This window comes from Fonsecaea pedrosoi, assembly GCF_000835455.1.
Source record: "Fonsecaea pedrosoi CBS 271.37 unplaced genomic scaffold supercont1.4, whole genome shotgun sequence".
Lineage (NCBI taxonomy): Eukaryota > Fungi > Ascomycota > Eurotiomycetes > Chaetothyriales > Herpotrichiellaceae > Fonsecaea > Fonsecaea pedrosoi.
The window spans coordinates 577686-590302 of record NW_013550612.1 but is presented as its reverse complement, the minus strand read 5'-3'; the positions used below and the strand labels follow the sequence as shown (position 1 = coordinate 590302).

Genomic DNA, 12617 nt, shown 5'->3' with positions numbered 1-12617 from the left:
TATTAAGACGACATGAGAGATACCGCCACAAGTCAGTAGAATCAGTAAAGACACAATAGACACAATGGATCCTTTGTTCGAGGGGTCTTTGCAGAAAAAAGACAAAGCAAGTCACAACGGACGCATTATGGATCTCTGGTCCTCGGCAGAAGGTCTCGACTCATTCATGCATATATACAAACAAACCAAACAATAACGCACCAGGCGCAGAAAGGGAAAAAAAGAGAAGGCCTCGAACCTGATTGATGGAGAAGTTATCGATGAGGCACCCAGACGAGTCGACACTAGAGAACAACTTGGAGGGGCTTGAGGGGCCAGCTTACTTGGGTTGGTGGCACAGTTGGTGGCTTGTGCCTCGCCACACTGCGTTCAGCCTCGCATCTCATTACTCACGTCTCCTTTTCACATCCTTGATATCTCTTTCATTCTTCTCACCGGTTGAGTCATTGTGTCATCTGTTCTCCACCTGTGGTAAATACCAACTTTGTGTCAGGGATGGACGATCCGCCTCTCGCCTCGTTGTCACTCACCCACGTTCGCTATGTAAGTCCCTACCTCGTCCATCATGGAAAATCGTCTATTATTGTGGCACAACTAACAGCACCAGACTCCCGGTGACCCCATATCCTACGCATCAGCATGGCTGGCTCTGGTGCCACAGGGTCTCTGTGTGGTCTATGTCACTCTGATATGGGCATCGCGGGAGGCAGAGATATTTCTCATGTTCGCCGGCCAAATGGCGTGTGAAGTGGTGAATTTCGGTCTGAAACGGCTGATACGGGAGGAACGTCCCAAACGTACGTTGTGCCTTTTCCTCAGCTATGAACCCATCAACCCATCATTGTCTAAGCTCTAAGAGTCGTGTTTGATTGATCTGTGTGGCTGTACAGAAATGACAGGCAAGGGCTACGGCATGCCCTCTTCACATTCTCAATTCGTGGCCTTTTTTGCCATCTCATTTAGTCTCTTCTTAATCTTCCGTCACGTCCCTGATCCTTCAGCAAGTTATTCGCCTACCAGCTTGACCCAGCGGGTCATTCTGTCTATGCTCGCCTGCATAGGCGCCGGCGCTGTTGCTGCCAGCCGTGTCTACCTGAACTACCACACACCAAAGCAAGTTTGGGTCGGGGTTGCTGCGGGAGCAGTTTTTGCCGTCATCTGGTTTCTATTCACCTCCTGTTTACGGCATTACGGGTGGCTGGACTGGGCGTTGGAGAGTTGGACATGTAGGAGACTGAGAGTGAGAGACTTGATTGTCACAGAAGACATCCAGGACGCTGGTTGGGGAAGATGGGAGGAAAGGAGGAAAGAGAGAAAACATAGAAAAGCGACGGCCTCCCGTCTGAAGAGGCAATAGCGGTTCTCCACCAAAATTGATTCCTTTACCCTGTTGATTTGAGGAGCCCAATTCCATCAGTATATAGAGACCGCTCCTGTGATCCCAGCTCAGGAATTCTATGCAGCGACCCACATAGACAAAGGTGGAACTTTGCCTATCTGTGTTTGTTGTGCGCAAATTCGGCCAGAGCCGCCTCTGATAAAGTCAATGGCCACAGCCCACGCGAAAAAGCATATGCACCCGCAACCAGAAGCAGGTAATACGCCACCGTCCACCGCAACCCCAGCTTTTGACCTTGTGTCGCAGCCTGAACGAGGTCCGTATCGTCTTTGCCACGGATGACAACAGGGTGGATCGAGTAGTCATCGGGTCTCCTCACGCGGCCCCAGAAACGAGGAAGACCAACACAGTTGCAGAATGAATGAATGATGATGCAGGCGTAGACCGAGCCCGTACGCATGTAAACAAAGGCGGCAAACCAGCCAAAAAGGGTGGTATAGGTGAACTGGAGTACGGACCTCAACATGACCGGCAAAAGTGGGATGTGAGGATGGGTCAAATGAAACTCGTAAAAGTGGTGGACATGGGCGATGCCGAAGTAGAGTGGTGTCAGGAAAACGATCCTGCTCGGGGAGATTTTGGCGAGTAGGTGGATTGGGATGAGAACGGATCGAAAGACAACTTCCTCAGTGATAGGCCCAGCGACGTAGTTTCTGTAGCCTTGCCAGCTGCTAAGAGTTTCGCTAATCGCAGCAACACCACGCTGGCGCAGGTTATCGAACTCTCCCTCCACGAAAACCTTCTCAAAGAGCGGCCCGACATACAACAACAATGTCAGAGCGAAGGATCTAAGCAGGTCCCATGGTCGAACCGGCCAACAGCCCAGCATATGCAGAGCATCGGTTACCGAGAGCTTCGCTGTTCCGACGAGCAGATAGAGAGTGCCAGTGGTACCAATGATACAAGCCAATGTGACGGTCCGGATACGCGCGCGAATAACGCTGGGAGCGTCGCGGTTTAGCGTTGGCGATGGCCTGGTGGAGGAGAAAAGGTAGAAAGGAACCACGTAGATCAGCGTGCAAAGAACCTGGTGGAGGAATGATCAGCAATCCGCGCGTGGTCAGTGTGTACACACCACCATTGGGCCTACCGATAGTATGGCTGCTGTGGTAGGCGAGATGATGGGCTTGTCCTTGTCTGTTTCGTCATTCGGGTCAGCAACAAGCATCAACGATCGGGGCCAGTCACGACATTATCGATATGTAACCGCATCAGTCGGGGTCAGGACAATAGATCCGTAAACAACGCGACGATTGGGAGTGTGTGTTGATTAATGGGTGGATTCGGGAGCATTGTTTAGATTGACAGCCCATTCATACAGAGACAACGAAGGTCTGTGAGATAACTAGTTTCAGGGGAGCCGACATGTCGACAACTGCGAACCAATGAAGAGCCAACGTACCTGCATGGCCAAAATAAGTGTTTTTCAGCTGGAGGAAGAAGTTGACGGGAGCCATGGCGAGGCCAGGCGCAGGCTGCCAGCTGGCAAGTGGTTTAAACTCCAATAATGAGCACAGAGGATGTTGGGCCAGAGGGCCAGACTGTGGTGAGGTTGAAGTGGACTCTGGATAAAGGGGGCTTTGACGAATTCCCTAATCGATATGGTGGCGTCTTGGAGGGGGCGACGATGAGATCAGACACCCAACAGTCGGTGAAGGCAGCAATAATAGTCGATGCCACTGTGGCTGTCACCGACTCACCGCCAGCAATCTTTTCTCCGCTATCCAGAATCAAATCATTCTCTGGGGATTGAGCGGCGACGCTATTGACTTCAAGTCCCCAGAATTCGGACCCGGAAAATTGGAATTACTCCGTCTGTGTTGTTGCAGGCTGCGCCACTAACGCTTCTTCCGCCCCCCTGTATGCAGCCAGATTGTCGCGTTAATTTCGTGACACACCGTGATCCAATCGGGGATTTTCGATACTTCCAGTGTGCCACGCGATCAAGATGGAGAAAAGCGTGAGACGCGACCTGCCAACCAACACCCGAGACCCTCCTTGACACAAAAGCAATCGACAAGATGAGTCCTTTGAGCGTGGTCCTTGCGCAATAATACTCCGGATTGGCACCAAAAGGCCTGGGAGCCACTCCAATTTTACATGGGTTCAGCCTCCAAAAGAGAAGGAGAACAGGGATCACAAAGTCGCTTCGTCCCCTGATCGCGAATAGTCGAGAGGCGGGTAGCCAGAGGTCCGTCCAGGTTCAGGTGGTGGTCGACGGTTGTCCAAAACCAACCTGCGACTCTTCAACTACTTCGTCGAATCCAGAGACCACACAACATCCTACATTCTTTTCCTATGTACATACACAAGCGGCTTTTGCACATACCAAACGAGGTCTCAGACATCAGCCGCTCAATCGTACTCCGCCACTCCTGCAGCTGATTATATCTCAATTTAACTCGCCCTGAAGCATGCATATGCAGCTCCGCTCGATCGTCACCCTAACCTGAGCTACAAGTACTTTGAGTGCAAAATATCTCCGAAAATACTCAGTACTGTTAGTCCACTGGCATGAGACTTCAATAATACACAATCCCGCACATTGAGCGCGCGCGCCCACTTGTCGTTCTCTTCGACTTCGCACATCTCACCTTCAGTCGTTCTTTACCCTTCCTACTATCCTGACCGAGCACATCCTTGGAGCCTACGATCGAACTCGCGAGTCACCGAATGCGTCGCCGGCTGCTTGTTGCGACGATGAGATAATTATGTCCTCGTCCCCTTCGTCGGTGAAGCTCATATCGCCGAAGCGGACTGCTCCCAAACGGACACCTCTACAAGAAAGAACATCTTCGGAGACAAATGAGCTCTCAGCTCGTCTAGGTCCAGAGTCAAGATCAGACCAAGGGACTTCGGACATATACAAAAGCACTCCGTTCCCTACGAAACCCGCTCACGTTCTCCTACCCAGTACCATCCGCAGGAAGAAGAGCTTTGGGCCAAGCCAACTCGCCGACACTTCTGGGTTTCTGCATGAGAGTCCATCGGTTAGAAGCAGCGATGCTTCCTGGAGTTCACAAGGAGGAGGTGGCGGCGGTGGAGGAGGATCAAAGCCTACTGTTAGGCTGAAGCGATCGGTCAAAGCGTTGAGAGACCTGTATGAATCTCAAGCCGAAGAAGCGTCCCGTCCATCCACGGCAACGTCACCGGCCCTTCGCCCAAGCACAGGCAGTTCGTTTCGATTGAGAAGTCTCAGCTCGAGTGAAAGTCTATCGGGCGCGTACGCTTGGGAGTCACTGCAAAAGATTGCGGCCGATGATTTGGCGCTGCTACCCTCGTTACCACCTGGGCCTCTTACCCTCAAAAGGATTTCGTCTCGCTCCTCTTTCACGTCGATCCCAGAGAGGGCTGCTGCCACTTCGACTCCAAACTACAAAGTGCACGCAGTAACGTCAAGTCCAAGACTGCCATCGTTCAGAGACCTGAGAGGTCCTTTGCTTGAAGCGTTCGAAGAGGTATCAAGTGCGGAATCTGAGAACGAAGTCTCTTCGAGTCCCAACGTTATTCGGCTCGCACACACGTCCAGCCCCAAGCAATTCCAAAATATCGCTCCATCGTCCAGTCCAAACGTGGTTCGTCTTGCGAAATCCTCCAGTACGGATCAGTTCCAGAGCAGCGATCAGTCCTCCAGTCCCAATATTGTGCGTCTCGCGCACACATCCAGTACGGAGCAATTTCCAAGCACCGACCAGTCGTCAAGTCCAAATGTTATAAAACTAGGCCCGTCATCCCCGACGGCGGCTCGTCCTGACTTGTCCAACTCTTCTCCACTTTCGAGATCGTCGTCGAGCTCATCGAAGAAAAGGAAGAGGTCCGAGTCCGAGGGAGGGACGTCTTTCGCCGAACGAGGTGGAGCAACGATTTCACTGGCATCGAGTCCCCCAGTTCGCCGTTACATTCCATCGTCTGCTGCAGGAAGCGCGAGCTCTCCTGTTGACCCCGGTATTCCGTCTTCCGCGCCGCAAAGCGTCAAACAAATCAGCGAACCGGTTGATGAATCTAGTCCAGTGGACCGACTTTTGGAGAGAGATGATGGGACTTCCGATAGCATTTCTGTCGGCGACACTCACGCTAGTCTCCAAGCCGCTCTAAGCTCAAGTCCACCGCGTATTCAATACCCCATTGTTCGAGCTCCTGCTGTAAGCCAACATGCTGGCCTTGCAGTCCCCAAACGTACTTCGAGGTCCATGTCCACCCAAGGATCCTTGCCGAAATTCTCATCACGGTTATCAGCGGTCCCCTCTGAGGGCTCGTGGGTTCGAACCAGACCAACCAGTGAAGCATCTTCAGTCCCCGATGATCTCGACCAATATCTGTTGTCTGAAGACCTGGCCCCAGCATCCACCTACATCATCAATGAAGGGGCAAACCTGACACAAATCCGACTCGTTCAAGAAGCGGAAACACCGGACGAGCCACAGTGCGACTCTGAATGGGAAACAGAATACAGTCACCAAGATTTGGATGCGCACCAAAACGAGGCGACGGACGAAGTCTCAGCTTTACCTTGGACAGAGTATCCGTATAGATCACCACCCCTTCGATCAAGCCGGAGCATCGGCTACATGTACTCTTCAAATAACTCTTCACAGCAGTCAATTGCGCGACTTAATTCCATGAAATCATTTACGAAGTCACGACCAAACAGATCCCTTTCCAATTCCCTCCGCCCAGGTTCTTCTAGCAGCATTACGAGCGTCATCCCTGTTCCAACATGGGCCCGAAGGTATTACTCGGGGTTTTACAGGGATTCATTTCAGTACCTTTATTCTAGCGGTTCATATATGAATTTGAGGGAGAGAGCGGCAGCCCAAGCACCAATTCCAGTACATTTAGAACCACCTTCGCGGCCCCAGACGTCCAAGTCAGCCGTCAGCACTGGCGTTCGCAATATCCATCAGGGAATGACGGATGGCGTTGGAGGCCCTTTCCGCCCGAGGAAACGACCAAAGGTCGAAGCCCGGAAATCACATCTTCTACCGGGTGTTGGACCGTTGGTCTCCAACCCAGTGCGCCCTCTACCAACTGCCGCCCCGGCCTTGCCCGGCCGACGACAATCTTATCCACAAACACAATCTAATCCAAATCTTCACACTCGCTCAGTCTCCTTGCCGTTAAGCCCTGCCGACCCTCGGGCCCATTGGGCTGGGGTAGTCGAGATCCATGAACACCCATACGAAGACGGACGAGGCTCCCGCTACATGATCCACCATCACAGCTACACGTATAGTATCTCCGCCTCCCAGGTTGACTCCCAAAATGACCAGTCCGTGATACACCACCATCAGGTCAACCCAGGTGGCAACATATTCCGTCGGTCCTGGCATCGTTGGTCCTCTTCTCCGCATCTCCACCACGATGCCCGTCTAGGCACGGGTTCATCGGTGTCGCGTGGCTTTGGATTTCCATTCAACGCGAAGTCCCGCTGGATGACTGGTCTTCCTGATCTCGTCTCGGGCGGAGAGCGTCAGTCGCCGCTGCACATTGATCTTCGCTCCATCCAGGTGATATGTTTCACCGCCGGTTTCCTCGTGCCTGCGGTTTGGTTCATGGGTGCCCTTCTACCTCTTCCCGCGAGACCCGCCAGCTTTGGGGACATTGAGAAGCAAGTGGTGCAGGAGCAACGTCAGAGACAACGTCAGTCATATCCACTTCAACAATCGCAGCGGTATTCTGTATCCCAACAGTTCAATTCAGATTATTCCCTAGACGAACGAGAGAGGGAAACGATGGATATCTTGGCCAGACTCCGCTTTGAACGGCACGCCGCTGGCGTGGCAGAGCTCAAATTCCAGAATGCTCGATGGTGGCGGAATTTGAACCGATGGATGAGCGCCGTCGGTGTCATTGTCTTCGTCCTGGTGATAGTGTTAGCAGTCTTGGGAACAGAACACAAATGGGGCGAGACATAGCCGGGGGCTAGCAATGTGCGTCTTGATCCAAACAGACCTTACAACATTTACCGAATCGAGAGTGGCACCAACAGGCACCATCTCAGGGAATAAAGGGCACCAGAGGATGTGGCTGAAGGCGAAATCTTTTTGATGATCTCGACCTAGACATACATATCTATCTATTTCACTCCACATATCTACTACTACCACACACATATTTCTTCTCATATACTCACACACCGAGCGAACTATCAGCGTTCCGAGCACCCTCGACGGGAGAGATTTCTTACAATCAATCAATCAATCAATCAATCAAATATTATTATTTATCCATCTATTCTACTGTACCTGTCTCCCAACGCTTTTCCTCCTGTACGTACTTGTATTTTTTTTTTCCATTCCTGTGCACCATGTGTCCGTGTCCATCACCGCTCTCTAAAATATACCGAGGGTAACTTCATGCGTGGATTTGTGGATTTGTGGACATGTAGATGGCCATGCGTTTGACATTACTAAATACTCTGGCAGGTAATATGTACTACGTACGACGTGTGATAGATGTGTGATGGATATGTGAAGCTCTAGTACCCACGGTACCTGTAGTGCATATATAGTAGGTATTCTACCAAGGATCAAGTAGATGTCTCGGGTTGGTTGGGGTGTACCACGTATATATACCGTACTTATTGTACCTATACCTATACCTATACCCATACCTATATCTGGGTTTGTACCAGGACTTGCAAGTACATAACTTCCAAGTTACAGCACACTGTCGTGGGAGAGAGAGATGGAGATATACCGAGTAGAGATAATAGAAAGATCACTGTGTTCCCCAGACGAAACGGACGCGGTAAGAATCCACCAGTCAATTCAGTCAGCCTCACTCCTGACGCGAGGAGATGCATACCGAGCACGAACAGAGAAAAGTATCTATCTGCTCTTTCGGCTACCGGTCTCTCCTTTTATTCATTGAGAATCACGTATGAAGTGAAGATCACGGCATTTCGGGCAAGCAAAAGCCACAAACACTACGCAGTACCGAGTAGTTGACTTTCTTTCCATTCTACTTGTACCGTGTACAGGACGAATAGGGATCCATCCATTTCCGACCATGTCTTCTCGCAACACACCATCTTCTTTTCCATAAGTCGTTCATACTTAGTCTGGTGTGGGTGTCCTCGATTTTTGAATTCCAGTGTTCTTCTCTTCCCCACAACCTTCTCTGGCTTTCTCGCTCGGTTTCCCCCAATCGGCATGGCAAAGCAGTCATGAAGTCTTGGGTCAGGCTCGCTTTTTGGGACCTTTCCAGCCATTCACCAGGCATTGAGGCCGTCATAGAGTGGTGCGAGGCATCTTGGTCCCTGGCTCATGTCCACACGCGTGGCTCCAACGAGAGAGTCCTCTTGGGTGGTACAACTTCCATCCGCGCAGCAGATGTAGAATATACATGGATTTCACCTCAGAGATCACCCTTTTCTATCCCATACCCCTCTGAACGCCTGGTTGTGTTCTCGAATACATAGCCACTCGATCCGCTGGGTCGGAGACGGGCAGAAAAAGAGCACGTTTCGACCCAGAGCGCATCAAAGGCTCCCTGAATTCTCATCTCACAAGGCCTCTAAACAGGCAACTTGAAGCTCTTTCCTTTGAGGACCCTGGATTCGCACATATGTCAGTTGCAACTCCCAAAAAAACAATCTGCGCCAACCTCCATTTCCAAGCTGGTCTGCGCGAGGAATATCAAGAACTCACTTGGTATAGTAAACCCAGAAAAAGTCGGAATACAGGATAGTCTGGATCACACCGGCGACCACAGCAATCGGATCGAAATGCCCCTCTGCAAACCACCGATAGATCCAGTTCGGAATGTACAGAGCACGGTATATCCCCAGCGCAAACAGATAGTGTGTGGTAATTGTCTCGGCCTCGCCCGTCCTTTGAAGCATGAACAGCTGGGGCAGGATAGCGACGCTTTCGAGCCAGATAGAGAATGCCCACAGGACTTCGGGGATGGTGTAGCGGTAGGGGAACAGCAAAGCGAGAACGGCCGAGCCTCCGGTGAGGTACGAGACGCGGAACGTGTCCAGATTCGGATCGTGGGTCGGTTTGTAGTCGTTTAACATTACGTAGAGGGTATAGAGGGAGGACGAGAGGAAGATTAGCTTGAAGATGGTGTTCCATGCACTGTCGGTGAAAGTCCAAAAGAGGTCTGCGCAAAGCATTGACCATGTTAGAGAAGAGTGTTTCGCGGCGCTGAACCTTCTGAGGGCAGAACGAACCAAGATACCTCGTCACGTAGACGAGAAAATATAACGCTTGAGTTTTGAACGAGATTCCTGAACACGACTATTTCCACATCGCACAGATAGATGGTCAGCGATCAATGGTCCTGCTTTCTCTTCGCCGATGTCGTGTCGTTGCGCAAGGGAAGTTTCTTCGACATACGTTCGAGACCTTCATCTTGTGAAGGAGGATGAAGATTGAGACCAGATGCGACAGGTCCGCTGCGCGACAAAGAGTTGAAATTAGCATGCTGGCGACTCTCTATATGGGGAGGTCCGTGTCCGCATACCGAGTAGCCTGAAAAGATTCATGGTGGGCGACACTCAACAGGAGGTGAAGCAGCTGGGCACAGCGCAAACGGGAGTGACGAAATGTCGACGACGAGACCAAGTATCAAGCTCGTAGATTGAATTGGAGGGTGTTATTTGTTGTCCGAAAAGCGCAGGTAAGCGGCAAGAGATCTTGAGGGCAACAATTCAATTAGAAGAATGGAAAGCGGTCGAAAGGGTTCGAGACCGGACTTCAAGACACGGAATGTAAATTGGTAAAGGAGGGACAAAATGGCGCAGTTCGGGGATGTAAGATGGTTGAAGATGCGCAGAGAATCGTTAACATGCCAGGCTGTTCAAGATTCTTTTTGGGCCAAAAAGAGACCGACGAACGCGCATGTTCATACGCAGGCTATGATTGGCGGAGCGGGCGGATGAAAGGCTCCAGAATCCTCCCGTCAAGCTTCGTTAGGCTCAGTAGCAGCCGTCAGCGCCGGAAACCCTGCAAGAAACTCACCTAAGGGCGCCAATAGACAGCCCCTATTCCTGCCACTCTGGGTACCTCTATGCCTAGAATCCCCACCCAAAGGGGGGGAAATCTGGGCCTGTGGCGCCCCCCCCCTGAGATGCCTAAGCCCTATGAGTTGCTCAGTGAGGTGCACCTCATACGCAACTGGGAAACTCGTAAGTCGTAGGTTGCAAATAATAACAACGGAGCTACGAGTAATCTGGTTTAGCCATAGTGATCAACCAATGTACCCATAGCATCTACATATGTATGAGTATATAAAGACTGAGCCCTGTGTAGGTACGAGGTACATATGGGGAACTCGTCTGCCACCAAAAACACCCCCTGACAACCCCAACTCCTAATTCCAAGTATCGACATGTCGGAACGTCTTCAAGACCTTGACTCGTCTAGGTCTCTGACTCCCTTGATCGCGTTCCGCAAACCTTCTTCTAGGACGAGAAGACAGTCCATCTTCGTCCCTATCCCTCTCCACCAGCTCGTCCCGCTCCAAGTCAAAACAGATCTCCCTCTCTTCCCTGCCACCAGTGCCGTTCTTGCACACAGGATAAAGCTCTCTTGTGAACATGTCGCAATAAACCCCCTCGGAGAGACTCACGAAATGCGGACCCTTGGCGGATACGCTCTGGCACATTTGTACCGCGCTAGAGAGGTTCAGGCTGCTTTTGACAAGCGCTGAGTCGAAGTCGAGGTTTGGGGTGATGCTGTCGTCGCGAGAGACTCTGGGCGCAATCAGCTGCCGTCGTGAAAGAGGACTTGAAGATTGATCTTCCCGAAACATTATAAAAGGGCCCCGACACAAGTCCTCTACCGAAGTAATGTTGTAAAAATCCAGGTCCTTCTCATCAGTCTGCAGGTTGAAGCTAATGCCGGGCAGTCGAATACCGTTTGACCCCCGGTGATCGATCCAAACACAGGACGCAGCTTTCCCCTGGGCGTTAGGGAGGACCGTCAACGCAGACTCATAGTGATCCGCGCCACAGATCCTCCCCAAGTTGCCCGTCATGGTGATTTCGGAGCCGTCAGGAGCCGTCACGCGCACGCCGGCCATGCAGAGGGGCATTTCCCCGGCATTGGTGATGTATATCCAGTCCGGCACCATGGTGCCAGGAACGGTGACGGCGAGTTCTTCCTCTTCACCAAACACATCCAAACCACCACCGCCTTCGCCGACATTATTGCTGCTGTATATCATGACTCCGGGGACTTCGTCGTGGTCATAGTCTCCCTGGTTCGGTCGACCCCACCCCTTCATACCGTTTATCACTGCGACGGTGGTCCCTAACAGATCCCTTTTCCTCATGGGCAACATATTATCTCCACCATGTTCCCAATAGTTGCAAGCCGGTTTATCAAAAAAGTCCTTGTTCATGGGCGTCCCGCAAGGGTCGCTGTCGCACTTGCGGAAGATGCCGCATGCCATCCCGACCGAAAACGAGCCCGTGAGGCCCAACACGCTGGCCGTGGTGGCAGCATGATACCAGTGCCCCTTCGCCCAGGCCACCGCCCGGATCCACGAATAGGCGTTGCCCATGACTTGTGAGGGCAGGAGAGGGGACGGACTCCGATAGATGTCGTGTACTCGCTCGGGCTAGATAGTCTGATGAAACCCTTCGGTTAGATGACGGAGACGGGAGACGAATGAATATAGAAATACCTCAAAAAGGTAGGTCACAGAGCAAGTATCCTGGAGCCCAAAAGTAGAGATCCATAGCTGTGTTCTATACATATAGCATTTCTCAGGCACGAGGAGAACATGAGGACGAGGACCTGTCAGGGGAATAAACTTTGCATGGCGAGGCTGAACACACAAATAAATTTGTTTCCGTCAAGTGAATGGCTTGTCCAGATGCTTGTCTAGACGGTTGCCCCATTACTGCAGCTGTAAGCTTGAGCTTATTCTTGGTGTGTCACTTGGAACTTAGATGAGAATGTAGTGTAACCGCGCGCAAATATCTGGGAGACTGGCTGGTGAGGGTACGGGTCCGGATCTGGACGTTTATGAGCTTTACCACAAAGGCCATTTAGCGCGTTCAGCATGTGCTCATTTGGGGAAACTTCATTCATTCATGGTGGTAGAGAATCGGACCTTGCCTTGAGGCACAATGACCTGTGATATATGTAGTCCATGGGCATCTTGATCAACACAGCCTCGACCCAGTCAAGCACACAGGATTGAACAACTGGCGAGTATTGTAGTCCCTTTCTTTTGTCTTTGCAAGTCCTTCCACATCCCC

General features: G+C 51.5%; 5 protein-coding genes across 5 annotated transcripts; 2 read left to right on the top strand and 3 right to left on the bottom strand.

Moving 5' to 3' along the window:
• Positions 1-495: 495 nt before the first annotated feature.
• On the top strand, positions 496-1357 carry Z517_05987 (uncharacterized protein; the record flags this gene model as incomplete). Its single annotated transcript, XM_013427729.1, has 3 exons — positions 496-543; positions 608-797; positions 891-1357. The coding sequence occupies 3 exons, from the start codon at positions 496-498 to the stop codon at positions 1355-1357; spliced, it is 705 nt and encodes a 234-aa protein (XP_013283183.1).
• A 136-nt stretch (positions 1358-1493) lies between these two features.
• Positions 1494-2856, bottom strand: Z517_05986 (uncharacterized protein; the record flags this gene model as incomplete). The annotated part of the gene is made up of 3 exons (XM_013427728.1): positions 1494-2426; positions 2490-2536; positions 2802-2856. 3 exons carry the CDS (start codon positions 2854-2856, stop codon positions 1494-1496), a joined length of 1035 nt encoding a protein of 344 aa, XP_013283182.1.
• A 1254-nt stretch (positions 2857-4110) lies between these two features.
• On the top strand, positions 4111-7314 carry Z517_05985 (uncharacterized protein; the record flags this gene model as incomplete). The annotated part of the gene is made up of 1 exon (XM_013427727.1): positions 4111-7314. One exon carries the CDS (start codon positions 4111-4113, stop codon positions 7312-7314), a length of 3204 nt encoding a protein of 1067 aa, XP_013283181.1.
• Positions 7315-8917: 1603 nt separating this feature from the next.
• On the bottom strand, positions 8918-9893 carry Z517_05984 (uncharacterized protein; the record flags this gene model as incomplete). The annotated part of the gene is made up of 5 exons (XM_013427726.1): positions 8918-8954; positions 9052-9508; positions 9579-9645; positions 9745-9803; positions 9872-9893. 5 exons carry the CDS (start codon positions 9891-9893, stop codon positions 8918-8920), a joined length of 642 nt encoding a protein of 213 aa, XP_013283180.1.
• Positions 9894-10720: 827 nt separating this feature from the next.
• On the bottom strand, positions 10721-11914 carry Z517_05983 (uncharacterized protein; the record flags this gene model as incomplete). The annotated part of the gene is made up of 1 exon (XM_013427725.1): positions 10721-11914. One exon carries the CDS (start codon positions 11912-11914, stop codon positions 10721-10723), a length of 1194 nt encoding a protein of 397 aa, XP_013283179.1.
• Between the last annotated feature and the right edge of the window lie 703 nt (positions 11915-12617).